At 36.1% G+C, this 19,755-nt stretch overlaps 1 protein-coding gene across 5 annotated transcripts in view; it reads left to right on the top strand.

Moving 5' to 3' along the window:
* Positions 1–16,320, top strand: part of LOC127432755 (PHD finger protein 24-like) — a 65,253-nt gene extending 48,933 nt beyond the window's left edge. For 3 of the 5 annotated variants that reach the window (XM_051684156.1, XM_051684159.1, XM_051684158.1), the window contains 3 exons: positions 2,098–2,139; positions 14,635–14,724; positions 15,035–16,320. In XM_051684156.1, coding sequence (XP_051540116.1) covers positions 2,098–2,139; positions 14,635–14,724; positions 15,035–15,131 — 229 coding nt within the window. In that variant the 3' untranslated portion in view covers positions 15,132–16,320. The remainder of the gene's footprint in view (positions 1–2,097; positions 2,140–14,634; positions 14,725–15,034) is intronic. The other 2 variants (XM_051684157.1, XM_051684160.1) reach the window with 1 other exon arrangement.
* The last annotated feature ends 3,435 nt before the right edge of the window (positions 16,321–19,755 follow it).

The raw sequence follows: 19,755 nt of genomic DNA, 5'->3' as shown, positions 1-19,755 counted from the left end.
GAGCGCCTAAGTCAGAATGATTAATTTCTGCAGTGATTTGTGGAGTTTTGTGGAGCCAGGTACCTTAAATGCATCATTTGTTTTTCTAAACCGTTCATTCCTCAAGGTCCACCACCCATTGGAATGAAAAATCACAAAATAAGATCACTTTAATATCTCAGTTGTTTCTCTTAGACAGCATTGGTATTAATGGAAAATGAGCAAGTGAGAAAATGCTTGTTCTGTTCTTTCTGTAATCTAACGCGTGTCCCCTTTCAATTTTTAGATGACATCTTAACAGTTTCTCAAAACTGTGCTCCTATTTGTTGAGATACCACAGTGTTGCAAACAAAAGTCATGTCAACATTCCTTTTCAAATTCTTCCATTACCAAATTATCTGAGCTATACTATCTACATTCATTTTATAAATTGAAATTTTTAGGGGCTGTTAACAAAGAAAATGTTCTAGAGTTAAAAACAGTTAGATGAAGCCATAATCACACTAAAGCCCTACATGGTCTGGGACCTTTCCTACTTTACTGAGTTGCACAGACTTTGCTTATTAAGGTCCTCAGGAAGCTCAGTCCTCACTGTCCCCAAAAATAGACTCTATACCATGGGCGATTGTGCCTTCTCAGTCTATGGTCCTCGCCTATGGAACTCCCTACCTTCTCATCTCTGTAATACAGAATGTCCCGAAGCTTTCAAGAAAGTCCTAAAAACCCATTTCTACCAGCTAATCTTTCTGCCGTCTTAGTTTTCTTTTTTGTCCAGCACCTTGAGATTACTTTGCAATAAAAAGCACTTTATAAATTATTATTATGATTATTATAATGATTATTATTATAAAGATCACACAGGTAATCCCTGTTTTACCAAATAATTTGCCAAATTATGGACAAGCGTCTCCATGTGGCAAATTGTAATGCTTCGAAAATCATCCGTGCTCTACCTTTGATGTCACATCCCTGTTGATCTTCGGCTTTGCACAGAAGTAATTATTTCAGAAAATCACACATGATGTGCCTTTCATGTTACATCCATTCAAAGGTTTAATTCATATAATGTTTGCTCATGTCTTCATGTGAAGAGCATCCCGTGAAGGTGCGCATATGCACAACTTTAGTTCCAATTTTGGCCACTGGGAGGGCAGTTCTGAAATTCGTAAAGCATAGAATGGAAAAATAAAATCGACCTTCTATAAGCAGTTTTCCCGTGAGATCAGATTGGATGAAGTGCAATGTAATTGAACAGAAAGCAGCTTTAAATATTCTTTTGGGCAGTTTAGCCAATTCCGAACGTCATTTCAGAGGTAGGGACATTTTTGACATGTCAGCCCAAAGGAAACCTATTTTTATAGGTTTCTGTCATAGCTCATTAAATATAATGGAGTTCTCAATTATGCTTCAATTATATATAAACTTGGTTTCTGAAGTTTCTCCTAAAATAAATAAAAGTGAGCACAAAAAAGACAGTTGCTGACATGCAGAAAAGAGTTTAGAGATTTAAAAATAATAGCTCAATAATTTGGTCTTGGAAGAATTTGATAAGAAATTATTTCATATGGAAATCTCTGACATATTTGCAGCTTTTAAATTCTTGTCAAATCTGAGCACAGTTTGAAACACGTTTAAGATCTCTTCTGAAACTCAAGAGGAGAAAAATGTGAGATTATACAAATCTGAGAAGCAGGAGCTCTCCATTTAATCTAACTGCTGCCTAGGAAAAAGAATTGAGATATTAAAGAGATCTCATTTGTGAGTTTCTTTTCTACACTGTAAAAAGTGGTAACTTGCAATTTTACCTTAGGGTTATTGTTACCTGTTATTGTTACCTATTTCTATCTGATTTAACCATTAAAATTCGTTTTGTTGGTTTAACCTAACATAGTTAAAACCTTTTAACTTGAATCAAAGCAGTTAATTTTGTTGCCAAATGAAGCATATTTTTGTTATATACAGGTATATATATTTTACATGAGCCTGAATGAACTTTGTGTTTAGTGTTTGTGCATGAAGGACAGTCTGTTGACATCATCCTCCATGCTTCATTGTTTTTTTTTTTTTTTCAATCATTCCATCCTTGTCACCATTGCTGAATGTCCATTTGTCCTGAAGACTTATGGGACTGTCACTGTGTGCCCCTTTGTTCAATACTGGGTAAGTCACTCAACCTGCATGGACCTCCCCTTAGAAACATCAAACCCTGTTCCTTACTTCATCCTCATTACAATCATTTCCTATTCATATTCATATCACCTCATTTACGGACTATTCCAGCTTATTCTGTACACCAGAGTGAAAGCCAAAGATTCAATGGCTAAAAATATCTAAGTACCAAACTAAACAGTAGTTTATGACTGTAATCACTGTTCAGTCTCTCTTCAGTTTATTTTTCTCTCAGCTGCTATGGCTGTATTAAATAAGACTAAAGTTGCCTTCTCATTATCAAGACCATAAGATGGGCTTTTGTTCTCTACAGAGAAGCCCTTAAAGGAATATTTCGGTTTCAATACAAGTTAAGCTCAATTGACAGCATTTGTGGCATAATGTTGATTACCACAAAAATTAATTTCAAATTGTCCCTCCTTTTCTCTTAAAAAAAGCAAAAATCGAGGTTACAGTGAGGCACTTACAATGGAAGTGAATGTGTAAAATTTTTGGAGGGTTTAAAAACAGAAATGTTTTTAACTTTATTAAAGCACTTACATTAATTCTTACATTAACTCTGTTAAAACTCATGTATTTTTTGAGCTGTAAATTTGTTTAAATCATAATTTTTACAGTCATTTTGGGGTTTAGGGTTGGTTGAAAATGACATTGCATCGTCATGGCAACGAGGTTGTAAAATTGGCTAAAACTTTAAACAGAAAATTTTAGTAAGCTCATTTATTACACAATCATGTTGACACACATATTGTTTTGTCTTGTGGCTACACTTGAAACAGTGAGTATTTTAGTGTTCAAAAATTGGCTCCTATTCACTTTCATTGTAAGTGCCTCAGTGTACCCCATATTTCTGCTTTTTTTTTTTTTTTTTTTTAAGAAAAGGAGGGACAAGTCGAAATTTATTTTTGTGCCAATCAACATTATGCCACAAAAAATGTGGACTGAGCTTAACTTGTATTGAACCCAGAATATTCCTTTAAGAATATGGCAACACTTCACAGTAAGTTTCCATTTGTTAACATTAGTTAATGCTATAGGTACTGTATCATAACCAAACTATTAACAATATGTTGTTGTTGTTTACAGCATTTATAAATCTTTCTTAATGTTAGGTAATAAAAATACAATTGTTCATTGTTAGTTCATGTTACTTCATATTGCATTAACTAGTGTTAACAAATACAACTTTTTTTATTTAAAATTTATTACTATATGTTGAAATTAACACTAATATTATTAAATGCTGTAAAACTATTGTTCATTGTTAGTGCATATTAACTGATGTTGGAACCATATTGTAAAGTGTTACCGAATATTTCTCATTAGCTTAAAGGGGCACAGCAGGCTAAATGAGTGCCTTTGTGTGAGTGTGCTTGTGTGTGGGTTTACGTGTGTATGTTTGACACGTTCATGGCATGATTAAGCCTGCATTCTAATTTATGCTTATTAAAATCGACCAAGGGCTTTGTGGTCAAAGCAGACAGTCTGGACTTGGAGTAGTCCCAGTTTTGAAAGAGATGTTTGGGTTGCTTTTCAACACACACTGGTCATGGTTGCACTCAGTTTTAGTTCACACTTCATTTAACTTAATTAGCGGGAGTTCTCGTTTCAAATAAATTTATTTCAGTGGACGAAATTTGTCAAATCATTCCAGTGTACTGAATGACATGACGTTTGTCTTCAAGTCTGGAAGTTTGAAAGGCAGAGTTGTGCACCATTCAGACTTCCAGATCAGGAAACAGAGGTAGCAAACAGGATCCAGAACTGTAATTGAATTTAAATTGAAGGAGTAGAATTTAAAAGGGTTGGTTAACCCCAAAATTATCAATGTCTTTATAATTTTCTCTAGAATGTACTTACCCTTATGCCGTCTCAAACTCATAGTCAATGGGGTCCATATCTTTGAAGTTCCAAAAAGGACATAAAGGGAGCATAAAGATAATCCATGCAACTCATGTGGTTTAATCTATGGCTGTTTCTCACTGTGCGTTCTTACATTCTTGTGGACTCGTTCAATGTCATCATCCATTGCCCAAGCTCAATTCCAATATGCAAGTACAAAGAATGTATAAAATTACCTGAATGTGTTCTTGATCAGGCCGAATATCAAGGATGCATTGGATGGTGACTTGTGGACAAGAACCCACTTGAAGTCCTAGAAGTCATAGCGGTACTATGGTGGAGGACGAAGGATGTCTCTCACTGGCTACAAATGTGCTGGGACGGGCAACTGTGCAATAGGAATATTTCAGCACATCTCAAAGCTTGCAATAGATGCGTTCTTTGTCCTCCTGTCATTCCGAGTTCGTTCTTGCAAGTTCGTTCTGAAGTGATACGATCAGTTTTGGGTGAAACAGAGAAAAATTACATGCTTGTACATAAATACCAAAACTTCATGGCCATGCCCACTGACTTTGCACTTACGATTTATCACATAGTGCTGCACTTAGTGCTAGCGCTCTTAAAATAGGGCCCTAAATAATAAATCTTGACATCTGCAGTCTCATTGGTGCGTTCATTATAGAAGCTCAATTACACTTCCCTGTGCTTGTACAGAACGCATGTACAGGGCGCTGAGCATGTGTCAAGAAAAACCAATCATATTGCTTCAGAAGATATGAACTTAACCACTCGAGGGGGAGATCTCCGATCTCAGATCTCCAATCCTGGGCTTGAGACCCTCTGTTATGGATAGCATTCCAAATACATTTTCCTTAATGCTCTTCAGGACTATATGAACCAGTGAATTCATAAATTTGTATATATTTTCTGAAACATGGTGGAAGAACACTTCATTTCATTATATGCTCTAATTTACCCCAGAGCCTCCAAATATAGCCAAACAACATGAAGCAGGCTGACATGATAGAATTCTCATCCATTTTGTTATTGCTTTGGACTAATGAAATTCCTCTCTTGTCTTTCTTGCAATTCAGTACATTCCTCTTCCTGTCATTCAAATTCTAAATTCCAAATTGAACATCCTTTGGCTGTGGCCAATTCAATTCAAATTTCAACTCATGAATTTAAGAGGAGCCAATCTTAAATTCTGCATTTTGTGCCGCACTGCTAAACAGCATTTCAGAATGCAATTCCTGATACTGTGCCAATACCCCTTTGGCAAATTTAATACAAATAGCTATAATTTCTCACAATAATACATGCTTCTTCATCAGAGTCTTGTGTTGTGAAATTGTGTCTTTTCAACAGTTGGGTATCATTGTCTGGGCTCTGAGGTGTCAAGAAAAACAAATTAGAGTGTGAAAACTGAGAGAGCTGCTGCCTGCTGTGAGCTGTCCAGCAGTGAGTGTGTCTATGGCAAGCTGTTTTGACATTTATTCTTTAAAGCTTATTAGTGTCTATTCTTATGTTACTAGTACTTATTTTTAGTGACTAGTAATTATTCAATTAGATACTAGTACTTATTTATTAGATACTAGTACTTATTCAATAGATAATAGTTCTTATTAAATAGATACTAGTACTTATTTATTAGATACTAGTGCTAATTCATCAGATACTAGTAACTATTCAAATAAAATAAAATCACTTTTATTGTCACACAACCACATACACAAGTGCAATAGTGGGTGAAAGTCTTGGGTGCAGTTCCGAGCAACATAGCAGTCATGACAGTGATGAGACATATACCAATTTACAATAAACATCAGATTTACACAACACAATATACAAATAATAATATACACTGTACAGTATACAATACACACAATATAGAATACACATTATACAATAAAAATAGTATATATAGTATATATATAAAATATACAGTAGGTTGTATTGTACTGTATTGACATTCAGGCCGTCGGTTGATAGTCAGTTGCCAGTGTGTTGTTAATTATGACAGTCCAGTGTGAGATAATAAGATTAATAAAGTGCAGTGCTGATGTATATTGATCGTGAGAGATCAAGAGTTCAAAAGTCTGATTGCTTGGGGGAAGAAGCTGTCATGAAGTCGGCTGGTGTGGGTCCTGATGCTGCGATACCGCCTGCCTGATGGTAGCAGTGAGATCAGCCCATGGCTCGGGTGGCTGGAGTCTCTGATCATCCTCCGAGCTTTTTTCACACACTACCTGGTATAGATGTCCTGGAGGGAGGGAATCTCACCTCCGATGATGTGTCTGGCAGATCGCACCACATTTTGCAGAGCTTTGCTTGAGGGCGGTGCTGTTGCCGTACCAGGCAGTGATGCAGCCAGTCAGGATGCTCTCTACAGTGCTGGTGTAGAACCTTGTGAGGATGTGGCAGTTCATTCCAAACTTCCTCAGCCGTCTCAGGAAGAAAAGGCGCTGATGAGCCTTCACAACGGCCTCAGTGTGGACGGACCATGTGAGTTCCTCAGTGATGTGGACACCGAGGAACTTGAAGCTGCTGACTCTCTCCACCGGTGCTCCATTGATAGTGATGGGACTGTGTTCTCTGTCTTTTCTCCTGAAGTCCACCACAAGCTTCTTTGTCTTGCTGACGTTGAGGGAGAGGTTGTGCTCCTGACACCAGCGTGTCAGCATGTGCACATCCTCTCTGTAGGCTGTTTCATCATTGTCAGTGATCAGACCTACCACCGTCGTATCATCAGCAACCTTAATGATGGCATTGGATCTATGTGTTGCCACACAGTCATGTGTGTACAAGGAATACAGGAGTGGGCTGAGAACACAGCCCTGTGGGGCTCCAGTGTTGAGGGTCAGTGATGAGGAGATGTTGCTGCCCATTCTAACCACCTGTCGTCTGCTTGACAGGAAGTCCAGAATCCAACTGCACAGCGAGCTGTTTAAGCCCAGAGCCCGGAGTTTCACATCAAGCTTGGAGGGCACTATGGTGTTGAATGCTGAGCTGTAGTCTACAAACAGCATTCTCACATAAGTGTTCCTTTTTTCCAGGTGGGAGAAAGCAGTGTGTAGTGTAGATGCAATGGCATCATCAGTGGAGCGGTTGTTGCGGTAAGCAAACTGCAATGGGTCCAGTGATGGAGGCAGCACAGAGTAGATGTAATCTCTGATTAGTCTCTCTCTCAAAGCATTTGCTGATGATGGGGGTCAGAGCAACAGGACGCCAGTCATTTAAGCCAGTGATTTTGGATTGCTTTGGTACAGGCACAATGGTGGACGTTTTAAAGCATGTGGGGACCACAGACAAGCAGAGGGAAAGGTTGAAAATGTCCGTAAAAACACCAGCCAGTTGGTTCGTGCACGCTCTGATGACGCGGCCCGGAATGCCGTCTGGACCCGCGGCTTTATGGATATTCACCCGTCGGAAGGATCGGGTTACATCCGCTACAGAGACAGAGAGTGAACTAACCTCTGTAGCTTTGGCCGCAAGAGCTCTCTCCACGAGGGCGGTGTTATTTCCCTCGAAATGAGCGTAAAAATTATTAAGCTCATCCGGGAGAGAGGCAGCGGTGTTCACGGCTCTGCTGGCGTGTTTGTAAACAGCGGGTCGGCATCGAGGTATTTAAAGTCCGGTTTACGGTGTGCAATTGCAGAACCAATGTCCAAAAGTGTTTGTCTGTCATAGACAATAAGGCAGACAACATCCAAGACAAAAAACATAAGAATTGTAAACAAAACAAACAAAAAACTGCAATGTTGTGTCGGAGCTCGCAACGCAGCAGCCATACTCGGTGCCATCTTGAGTTTAGTTCCATTAGACACTAGTGCTTATTCATTTGATACTAGTACTTATTAATTAGCTACTATTCCTTATTTAATAGATACTAGTACTTATGAGATACTAGTACTTCTTCATTAGATACTAGTATGTATTCCAATAGTGACTAGTAACTATTCCATTGCTACTAGTAACACATTTCAAAATTTTGCCATTGATTCCTATGGAGATCTGTGGTTCAGATATCACCTATTCACTTCATACTAGTATGTATTCCAATAGATAGTAGTACTTATTCAATTAGTACTAGTACTTATTCAGTAGATACTAATACTTATTTATTAGATACTAGCACTTATTCATTAGAAACTAGTACTTATTCAATAGATACTAGTACTTATTCATTCGATACTAGTACACATTCATTAGATACTAGGACTTATTCACCAACAATAAACTTTCAATATTGTAAAGTGTTCCTTAATAATTCTCATTAGCTTAAAGGGGCACAGCAGGCTAAATGAGTGCCTGGGTGTGAGTGTGCTTGTGTGTGGGTTTACGTGTGTATGTTTGACACGTTCATGGCATGATTAAGCCTGCATTCTAATTTATGCTTATTAAAATCGACCAAGGGCTTTGTGGTCAAAGCAGACAGTCTGGACTTGGAGTAGTCCCAGTTTTGAAAGAGATGTTTGGGTTGCTTTTCAACACACACTGGTCATGGTTGCACTCAGTTTTAGTTCACACTTCATTTAACTTAATTAGCGGGAGTTCTCGTTTCAAATAAATTTATTTCAGTGGACGAAATTTGTCAAATCATTCCAGTGTACTGAATGACATGACGTTTGTCTTCAAGTCTGGAAGTTTGAAAGGCAGAGTTGTGCACCATTCAGACTTCCAGATCAGGAAACAGAGGTAGCAAACAGGATCCAGAACTGTAATTGAATTTAAATTGAAGGAGTAGAATTTAAAAGGGTTGGTTAACCCCAAAATTATCAATGTCTTTATAATTTTCTCTAGAATGTACTTACCCTTATGCCGTCTCAAACTCATAGTCAATGGGGTCCATATCTTTGAAGTTCCAAAAAGGACATAAAGGGAGCATAAAGGTAATCCATGCAACTCTAGTGGTTTAATCTATGGCTGTTTCTCACTGTGCATTTTTACATTCTTGTGGACTCGTTCAATGTCATCATCCATTGCCCAAGCTCAATTCCAATACATAAGTACAGAGAATGTATAAAATTACCTGAATGTGTTCTTGATCAGGCCGAATATCAAGGATGCATTGGATGGTGACTTGTGGACAAGAACCCACTTGAAGTCCTAGAAGTCATAGCGGTACTACGGTGGTGGACGAAGGATGTCTCTCACTGGCTACAAATGTGCTGGGACGGCAACTGTGCAATAGGAATATTTCAGCACATCTCAAAGCTCGCAATAGATGCGTTCTTTGTCCTCCTGTCATTCCGAGTTCATTCTTGCAAGCTAGCTTGGCAAGACTGGTCTTCATTAGAATGCAAGTCAGTTCTCATCGTTCTTAGCATTGAGAGCACCCCATGTCTTCTAAAGTGATACAATCAGTTTTGGGTGAAATAGAGAAAAATTACATGCTTGTACATAAATACCAAAACTTCATGGCCATGCCCACTGACTTTGCACTTACGATTTATCACATAGTGCTGCACTTAGTGCTAGCGCTCTTAAAATAGGGCCCTAAATAATAAATCTTGACATCTGCAGTCTCATTGGTGCGTTCATTATAGAAGCTCAATTACACTTCCCTGTGCTTGTACAGAACGCATGTACAGGGCGCTGAGCATGCATCAAGAAAAACCAATCATATTGCTTCAGAAGATATGAACTTAACCACTCGAGGGGGAGATCTCCGATCTCAGATCTCCAATCCTGGGCTTGAGACCCTCTGTTATGGATAGCATGCCAAATACATTTTCCTTAATGCTCTTCAGGACTATATGAACCAGTGAATTCATAAATTTGTATATATTTTCTGAAACATGGTGGAAGAACACTTCATTTCATTATATGCTCTAATTTACCCCAGAGCCTCCAAATATAGCTAAACAACATGAAGCAGGCTGACACGATAGAATTCTCATCCATTTTGTTATTGCTTTGGACTAATGAAATTCCTCTCTTGTCTTTCTTGCAATTCAGTACATTCCTCTTCCTGTCATTCAAATTCTAAATTCCAAATTGAACATCCTTTGGCTGTGGCCAATTCAATTCAAATTTCAACTCATGAATTTAAAAGGAGCCAATCTTAAATTCTGCATTTTGTGCTGCACTGCTACACAGCATTCCAAAATGTAATTCTTGATACTGTGCCCTGTGGCAAATTTAATACAAATAGCTATAATTTCTCACAATAATACATGTTTCTTCACCAGAATGAACTGAGTCTTGTGTTGTGAAGTTGTGTCTTTTCAACAGTTGGGTATCATTGTCTGGGCTCTGAGGTGTCAAGAAAACAAATTAGAGAGTGAAAACTGAGAGAGCTGCTGCCTGCTGTGAGCTGTCCAGCAGTGAGTGTGTCTATGGCAAGCTGTTTTGACATTTATTCCTTAAAACTTACTAGTATCTATTCTTATGTTACTAGCTAGTACTTATTTTTAGTGACAAGTAATTATTCAATTAGATCCTAGTAACTATTCCATTAGAAACTAGTACTTATTCATTAGCTACTAGTAACACATTTCAAAATTTTGCCATTGATTCCTATGGAGATCTGTGGTTCAGATATCACCTATTCACTTCTTACTAGTATGTATTCCAATAGATAGTAGTACTTATTCAGTAGATACTAATACTTATTTATTAGATACTAGCACTTATTCATTAGAAACTAGTACTTATTCATTAAACACTAGTAACTATCCCATTAGATATTAGTACTTATTCAATAGATAATAGTACTTATTCATTCGATACTATTACACATTCATTAGATACTAGTACTTATTCATTAGATACTAGTACTTATTCAATAGACACTAGTACTTATTCATTAGGTACTAGTACTTATTCAAGAGATACTAATACTTATTCATTAGATACTAGTACTTATTAATTAGATACTAGTTATTATTCATTAGATACTAGTACTTATTCCAAATGTTACTAGTTAGACTTTTTATTTTACAAGTAAGATTCGTAATTCTACTCTACAGTAACCATTCTAATTAGTCATTGCATTTGACGGGTACTAGTACCTAATGAATAAGTGCTACTATCTAATAAATAAGCACTTGTAACTATCAGAATACATACTAGTCAGAAGTGAACAGTTTATATCAAAAACAAAATAGGTACTAGTATCTTAAATTTGGAGATATCTCCAACAATAAAACAAACTATTAAGAATGTGGATCTTCATTCAAATTGATCATTGCATAAACATGAGAACCTTTCAACTATTAACATATTCGTGGTATTTTACATGGATTTAACACATCTATATTACCATATAGATCGAAATGGATCATTTTAATATGATTATAGCTAACCTGCTCTTGGAATATTAGCATAGCATCAATGAAAACACAAAGAAAGAGAAATGAGTTGAATTTGGCTGTTTGTTGCATCAGTTATATCTTGCAAGATATAGTGCCCTGTTGGAATGAAGGGCAAGACTCGACTGACGTTTGTTTTTGAAAAGATGGATGTTATATCATTAAATTCATCATCAAATTAAACATTTACCAGTCTCTGAACAGAGAACTGGGAGACACTTCAAAATAAGAATCCTTATATTTGTGCAGGGATAAAGGGGTGCATTCAAACAAAAATATATAAACACAATGTGGCATATAAAACACAACTATTAAAGGTCTAAAACTAATCTTTCCCAATGGGTCCTTTACATAAAATATGCTATATACAGTGTATATATATATATATATATATATATATATATATATATATATATATATATATATATATATATATATATATACAGTGCATCCAGAAAGTATTCACAGCACTTCAATTTTTCCACATTTTGTTATGTTACAGCCTTATTCCAAAATGGATTAAATTCATTATTTTCCTCAAAATTCTACAAACAATACCCCATAATGACAACATGAAAGAAGTTTGTTTGAAATCTTTGCAAATTTATTAAAAATAAAAAAAAAAAATAAAAAAAAATCACATGTACATAAGTACACATAATGCATAATGCATAACAGCCTTATACCACAAATTTTACATGTCTGCATCACTTATCCATCAAATACAGACAGATATACATCTTAAATCTTCAATACAATGTATTTTTTATTTGTTTTTTGTTTTTTTACAAAAGAAGATATGTCTTGCCAGCTTTACAGCTATTCTTTAGAGAAATCAAAGAATTATAAAAAAAAGTTTCAAATCAATGTTTTATGAAGCAGAAGTCCCGGGTTGGATTCCCCACTTCTCCCCATCCTGTTTCCTGTCTCTACTCTTTATATTTCCTTTAATACTACTTATAATAATAAATAAAAATGCTACAAAATACCATGGTAATATATGGTTACTGCAGTAAAACCATAGTTAATTTTTGTAAGGTTAAGGTTAGGTTAAGGGGTAGGGGATGGTGTGGGACTCTAAATAAACACAATAAACACGCTGCAAAGATGCTGCTATACTGCATGTTAGTATTTAATTGGGAGTGCAAATAATATCTAACATGATTCACACTTAGTACAAAGAAGATGCTTTTTGTTGCTATTTACTGTAAATAGCATCTAGCCTATCTGTATTTTCACTTAGCTGCCTTTGCATTATTATTATTACTTCATAAAGAAAACACATTACTTTAGTCTTTTATTCTTTATTTTTTTATTGGAGCATGCCAAGAATAGGGAAACTAGAGCATGACATGACAATTAAAAATACTAAAGCATTGAAGCACAAGATACATATTCAGCAAATTAAAAGGTATGGTAACAAGGATAAAAATTGACAGACAGGAGTAGTGCATTATTCAGTGCAGGGCTAGGATCAGGTAAACACTGAAAGAGAAATATTTAATCAGTGTTAATGTTACTTAATGGACAGTACTGGTTGAAGGACCTAAAGTCATCACACCCAACAATTCCCAAAATCTGCTTTAACTGTGTGGCTGTTCACACAATACGCGTTCTTGCGTCCAACAGAAAGACGGATCAAAACGGAATGGAACTGAATGCAAGGGTCTCGATTTGCTTTCAATTTTACTCACTGTCTTAAAAACGCAATGCTCATGACGCAAGAAATAAACAGCAAGATGCGACTCAACGACCAAAAACGGGTTGACATTAACTTTGATAGCCATAGTTTGCTTTCATTAATTACACAACTGAAGTTCTAATGCATGTTAAAACATTTTTTTATATTTTACTGCTGTTAACATCGTAACAGATTCATTCTGTTCTGTGTGATGTCTTAGTGAACGGGTGGAAGAGCAACAGGGTTTTCAATATTCAATGGTGTCCCTTTTATCGCTAAATGATGGATGAGTAAATAATCGGTATCATGATTTCTACATCACACTGAAGACCTGGACCAGGACAATACTGTTAAACTAATTAGATTCAGACAAATTACAGCACAAATAAAACTACATTATATCACTTATTGGGAAACTTATACGCAAAAACAGAGTAAAATGCAATGCTGTCCGGCCCTAAAAATAGAATGCACCATGGCAGAATATCTGTACACCGTGACAGATAAAAAAACGGAGAGCCACCTTGACAAGGATCAGACTCAGTGGACACAACCTCACTCTAGAAAGGGCAGACACAGGAAAACATGGCTACCACAGGAAGAAAGGTTGTGTCCACACTGTGATCAAAACACAAAACATTGAGACAGAGCTGCATTTCCCAACAAAATGCATAAAATTCACAGACAACCGTTTAACAAGTGATGAAAAACTGCCCTTCTTATTAGTACAATGTGTCTGTCTGCCACAGAATGAGAGACAGTGAGTGAACTGACTTGACTCTGTGTTTCTATAATATTTTACTATGGCTCTCTTATTTTTTTATTATTTATTTTTTTTAGTAACATTTTCTTTTTCCTTTATATGCAACTTCATTTTTATTATTTAACATTATCCTTTTTACATTATATGTCAAGTTTACATTGTATGTCTTGTCTTTATATATATATATATATATATATATATATATATATATATATATATATATATATATATATATATATAAAATAAGACAATCTAAAATAGAAATATAAAGTGACTACAACTGCCTCTTATAATTAAATTAGCCATGTATTGTATTACTAAATTATGTGTGGGATATATAGAAAAAACATGACACCCTTTTATTTAATTTATTTTTTTCATAATGCTGCTCAGCAGTTCTGTAATGTCAATTTATTCAGCAACGTTGATGTTTCAGTTTTCTTCACTAGGTGTCAGTAGGCACACTGGGTGTAAAGTGATCCTTCCCTTTTAAGAAAAAAAGTGACGTTGCATTAATATTCAACATACTATTTACATAGAATGCAAATGTGCTCTAGATATAGTACTAGTGCCTATTAAGTATGGGATATCTGTGGGCTAAATAGTTACTAGTCATTAAAATTAAGTACTAGTACTTATATTGTCTAGGATAGTAACATTTAAATAGATATTTGTCACTAATAGAATAAGTACTAGTAAATAATGAACAAGTACTAGTATCTAATGGAATGGTTTCTAGTCACTAAAAAATAAGTACTAGTAACATAAAAATAGATACTAGTAAATTTTAAGGAATAAATGTCAAAATGGCTTGCCATAGTGTGTTTGTGTGTGTGAGACTGAATACAACAGCATGTGTTTCAGCTTGCTTTCTTCATCTGCAGTATCAGCCATGTTGGTCCAATATCTGAGAGCAGTCCAGCCAGTTCCAGCAGTGAGAGAAGCAGAGATAAAGCCTTGGAGAATGACAACAGGTTAGTGTGTGGTGGTGTGTCAGGGTTTGATATTACAGTATGTAGGGGATGAATATCCCCACAAATATTGTAAAACCTGATAAACCTACATTGTGGGAACATATCATGGGGGGGGGGGATCCTGTAGTCGTGTATTGTAAGAGAGAACCGAGCCATATATAGGTCCCAGAATAGCGCAGAGACTTGGGGGTGGGATCTTTTCACTTTTGCCAGTGAGAAACCACCGAACAACCACCCAGAACACCTACATAAAAGCACTCAAAACACATAAGCAACCGCATTTCTTCACAATATGTCTTATGTTTTCCAGACCAGTTACCTGGGACAACTTCCTGAGAGAGAGTGCCATTTACATCTTGGCTGCAAGACCCAACAGCTCAGCCATGCACATCCGTTTGCCGCTCTAACCGCGGCCCCATAGCCTGAGACTTGCAGAGAGGCTGTAGAGAATTTCCTTGGTCCGGATTCATGAGAAAGAAGTGCTGAGGACTAAACCCCGTCACCATGAGAGCCAAAAACTAAAGAGTACACCACCATAGTCAACAGACTGAACAAGCCATCTACTGATTCTTCCACTAAAGACAAAATCGATGCTCTTGAACAATAGCACATCTGTCACCACTATAAAATTGTGGTTTTAGGAGCTGTATGCTTTTTTAAAAAAAAAACATTTAATTAATCTAAAGAGAGCCTGTGGCTAAACGAGAGGGAGAAAACACTGTCACTCATTAGCACAGAAATTACGGCACCACAGCGTTTGCGTATAGTGTTTTGTTGTACCATTTCCGAATTGTGGATCTAGCCAAATGAGTTATAGGATCGATGTGAGAGCTGTGGTCAAATCATTGCTTATCTAATTTTACAGTCACCACAAAATCTGAATATATATAGTGGGCATCTAAGGTTCCACATAGGAATTAAAGAGAGAGATGATATATATAGGCCTTTATATATATATATATATATATATATATATATATATATATATATATATATATATATATATATATATACAGTATATATATTAGTATGTGTATTTATTCCCATACCTGTGCTTTTTGTTTCTTTAACTCACTAGTTTCATACGTATTGTATTTTACTGGATTTGTAAAAGATGTAACGCCTGTAAAGATGGCAAATGTACAATCTTCCAAAAGACTTACTGTCAAATGCTAATTAAAAGGCAAGAGAGAGCAAATACTTCACCCTCAAATTGTTCATGATCAGGTTTCGAACTTACTGTCTGAACAAACTGACTCTTCCTTGTTTTTGCAATAGAATTTTGTGGAATTTGCTTTTAGTTCTGGAGCAGACAAAAACACTTTCTAATATCTAAAACCGCTTTATTGTTAGGCGTAAAACCATGCACTCTCCTTTAAAATGGCACCTCACTTTACACCTATTATATCAAACTGTATGAGGTTTATGAAACATATATTCCTGTTTATATGGTCTTATGGTCTCCATTATTTATTTGCTTGTGGAAAATTCATTCATGTTGGATCACTGAAGACAGAAATTTCAAGGAATTGTGCAATACTCCAAGTTTTGCTGGTAGTGCTGGAAATAAATGCATGACATTAACTCAAAAAATTATACTAGAATTGTGTGGGCTCTTGATTATTATAACATAATCTCAGCTGAGTGTTTTTGGTAGTGTTTAAGGTTCCATCCATCCATCCAATGCCTAGAAACTAGCCAGAACACACTATTGACCTCCTAAACAACCTAGCAACCAGCCAGAACACCCTAGCAACTCCCAAGAAACCCCTTGGCAATCAGCCAAAATACTCTAGCAACTGCCTAGCAATACCCTAGCAACTAGACAGAACTTGCAAGCTACTCCCTAAAATATCCCTAGCAACAAGCTAGTACACCCTATCAACCACCAAGAAACACCCTAGCAACCAGCCACAACACCCTATTAACAGCCTAGAAGCATTCTAGCATCCAGCCAGAACACCTTAGCAACTGCCTAAAAATAGCCAAGCAAACATACAGAACACCCTTGCAACTGCCTAGAAACGGCTGAGCAAACAGCCAGATCACCCCTACAACCGCCTAGAAACACCCCAGCAACCACCTGGACACACCCTTGCAACCATCAAGAATACCTTAGCAACTGCCTAGAAATGCCCTAGCAACCAGTTAGAACACCATAGCAACCACCTAGCTAGAACCCCCTAGTAACTGCCTACAAACATCCAAACATCCAGCTAGATCAATGTGCAGTAAAGGATTCTTCAATTCAATTCAATTTAATTTGAATTGTTTTTCCTGTTGAGACATAATCTAATCTAAGTGTTGTTGGTAGTGCACAGTGTTATCCTTTGTGAGCTATCTGCCATTTTTAGCTGGTGTAGAACATTTTCAGGGCAGCAGTTAAATAAATTATTTTAGATTGCTAAATTAACATGTTGTAGAATTGCTCAAATAATCATGTATCAGCCACACACACAAAAACTCCATCACATTCATATTACTTAACAAATATAACATGAGACACAACTTCACCGTCAACTGTATGCACTTTTCTGCTCATTAAATTCATTTTTTGATTCAGATAATGTGAAATATCATTACAAACTGTGATATTCACACCTTTCTCGTCCCTAATGATATACAGAGCCATTCATCAGTAGGAACATCTGGAGATGGTGATGGCCCCATATTAAAATGAACAGAAGTTCAGCCAAAAGCACTAAGGAAACTTGCAGTAGCAGGTGTGAATGAAATGGCCCCTGGCAGGGAGCTTTTTCACATCTGTGATTGCAGAGCGCCTCTGTCTATGTACTGTCCCATGGGGTCTGTCCTGCATCTGACATTCTCTTGGAAATATCAGATTGCCATTTGGAATGGAATAGTGAAGAACATCACTTTGAATAGCATTTTGAGCTTACAATACTTTTAAAGGAATAGTTCACCCAAAAATATTAATTCATAATCATTTACTCACCCTTGATTTGTTCCAAATCCCTATGATTTTCTATATTTCGCAGACCATAAAAAAATGATTAGCAGAATGCACACGCTGCTCTTTTCCATACAATGAAATAAAATGGTGACCAGGGGTGTTCAAGATCCAAATAGGATCATCAATTAATAAAAGTAAATTAAAATTAAAATGTATAAATGTATAAATTCAATAATTTATAAGACACGCAAGTATCTATGACATTTTGTGACATTTTATTTTTGAATGTACACGAAAGTGAATGAGATTTAAGAGCTTTGGCAGAAAAAGAAGATTATCAGTTCATAACAATATACATTTCAGTTTTTCCTGAACACAAAAAAAAAGTTATCATATGGCTTCAGAAAATTTGGAATATAGCACACAAGTTTTTTTTTAGGATTTTATGCCGATTTTTCTCATTTTTGAATCTTAAAAGCCCCTGGTCACCATTCACTTTCATTGTTTAGAAAAGTGCAGCATAAACATTATTCTATACTTTTCCCTTTGGGTTCCAAGGAAGAAAGAAAATCGTACAGGTTTGGAATGACATGAGGGTGAGTAAATGATAACAGAATTTTCATTTTTGTTCAATTACCCTCTACCAAGCCAGATAAACTCTCTGTGGTCATAAAGTGAAACCAGTGCCTTGTCCCCGACTAGAGGTTACAGTCATTCAGATGCAGTCTGGATATTTAGAGTCTTTGCACATTAAATATTGAAAAGCCATACTCATGGTGTCAATCTGGAACCTGGTACTCGCTGCACTCATATGACAGAACCCTCCTTTGAATCTGAGGGAGGACATGTTATGAGCAGTGATCAAGGTTGGGCTGTGACGGAATACATGTAATGGCGTTACGTATTAAAAATACAAAACTGTATTCAGCCCCCGTTACGTTTTCAAGCACCTGTATTCAGAATACAGTTACTTCATAAAATTTTGTTAGAATACTTTTAGAATACTTCTCTCATAATGACCACAAAATAAGGCATAAAGAAAAAAATTCTTGTCAATCAACGGTTTTTCTGAACAGTGCAGATGCAAGCTGCAAATGCATCTTCTCACTCTCTCTCTCTTCCCCAGATCAGCAGCAGCACTTGACTGCAGCATTACCAGGGTTTCATGCCAAACTGGGCTAATTTGAAAACACAATCGCGGGTTAAATTCAAAGAACCACGGGTTGTGTTTTTGGGATGCTTTAAAAAATAGACAGCTGTCACCAAAAGGTCTGATGGTAGGCACTAAAGAATAGAAATGCAACGTCTTGTTGTATAATGATTCTCGGAGTCACGTCCACATCAGAAACTTTCAGAACTGTTTAGAAATTGCAGTTATAAATGACAATAATAGGCTACTATGAATAGGTAAAAAAAATAAGCAAGTAGGCCTACTGCAAAGACTGAAATATGGAAAAGGACTGAAGTAGATCAGAGTCCAAACGACGAAAGAAAAACCTCATGTAAATAACAAATGTAAAATGTGTGGCTTATAGATGTATGAGGCTAGTTCAGTGTGACACATATTGTAACACACAGACATATTAATATTATTTCTCACTTTAAAAAAAAAAAAATCTTATACGAAGTGATGCACAAAAAAATAAATAAAACAACAATAAAAAACAAAATAAAGGATGAGTAAAAGAACCAAAAGCACCTAAAATAAAAGTGTTGGTAATAAAAGAGATTGAAAAGTAAATTAATAAATTGGCCTAAATATGGAAATATGCAAGCAAGCCTAGTTAAAAATCATTAATATACTACATTATTGTCACATGAACTCACTACTTTATGGCATCCAGTTATCATCTCGAAAATTAATACGGTTTATTTGCATTTCTTATCTAATTTTGTGTCAGAATGTATTATTCTTTGTCAGTCCAATCAAATAATGGGTTAAAAAAATATATTAAAATATTAAAATATTGTAGTTGACCACAAACTGCCTTCTGTTTGTCTTCTTCCTTCCACAAAGAAATACATTAGTGTCCAACTCCACCTCTAATTTAAAGAAACAAGCTATTCAGATTCACTTAGATCAGATAAAATTGGAGGTGTAGCACTTCAGATAAGAT

Source organism: Myxocyprinus asiaticus, chromosome 42, assembly GCF_019703515.2.
Source record: "Myxocyprinus asiaticus isolate MX2 ecotype Aquarium Trade chromosome 42, UBuf_Myxa_2, whole genome shotgun sequence".
Lineage (NCBI taxonomy): Eukaryota > Metazoa > Chordata > Actinopteri > Cypriniformes > Catostomidae > Myxocyprinus > Myxocyprinus asiaticus.
The sequence above is the reverse complement of the archived record's forward strand: the minus strand, read 5'-3'. Positions and strand labels throughout refer to the sequence as shown.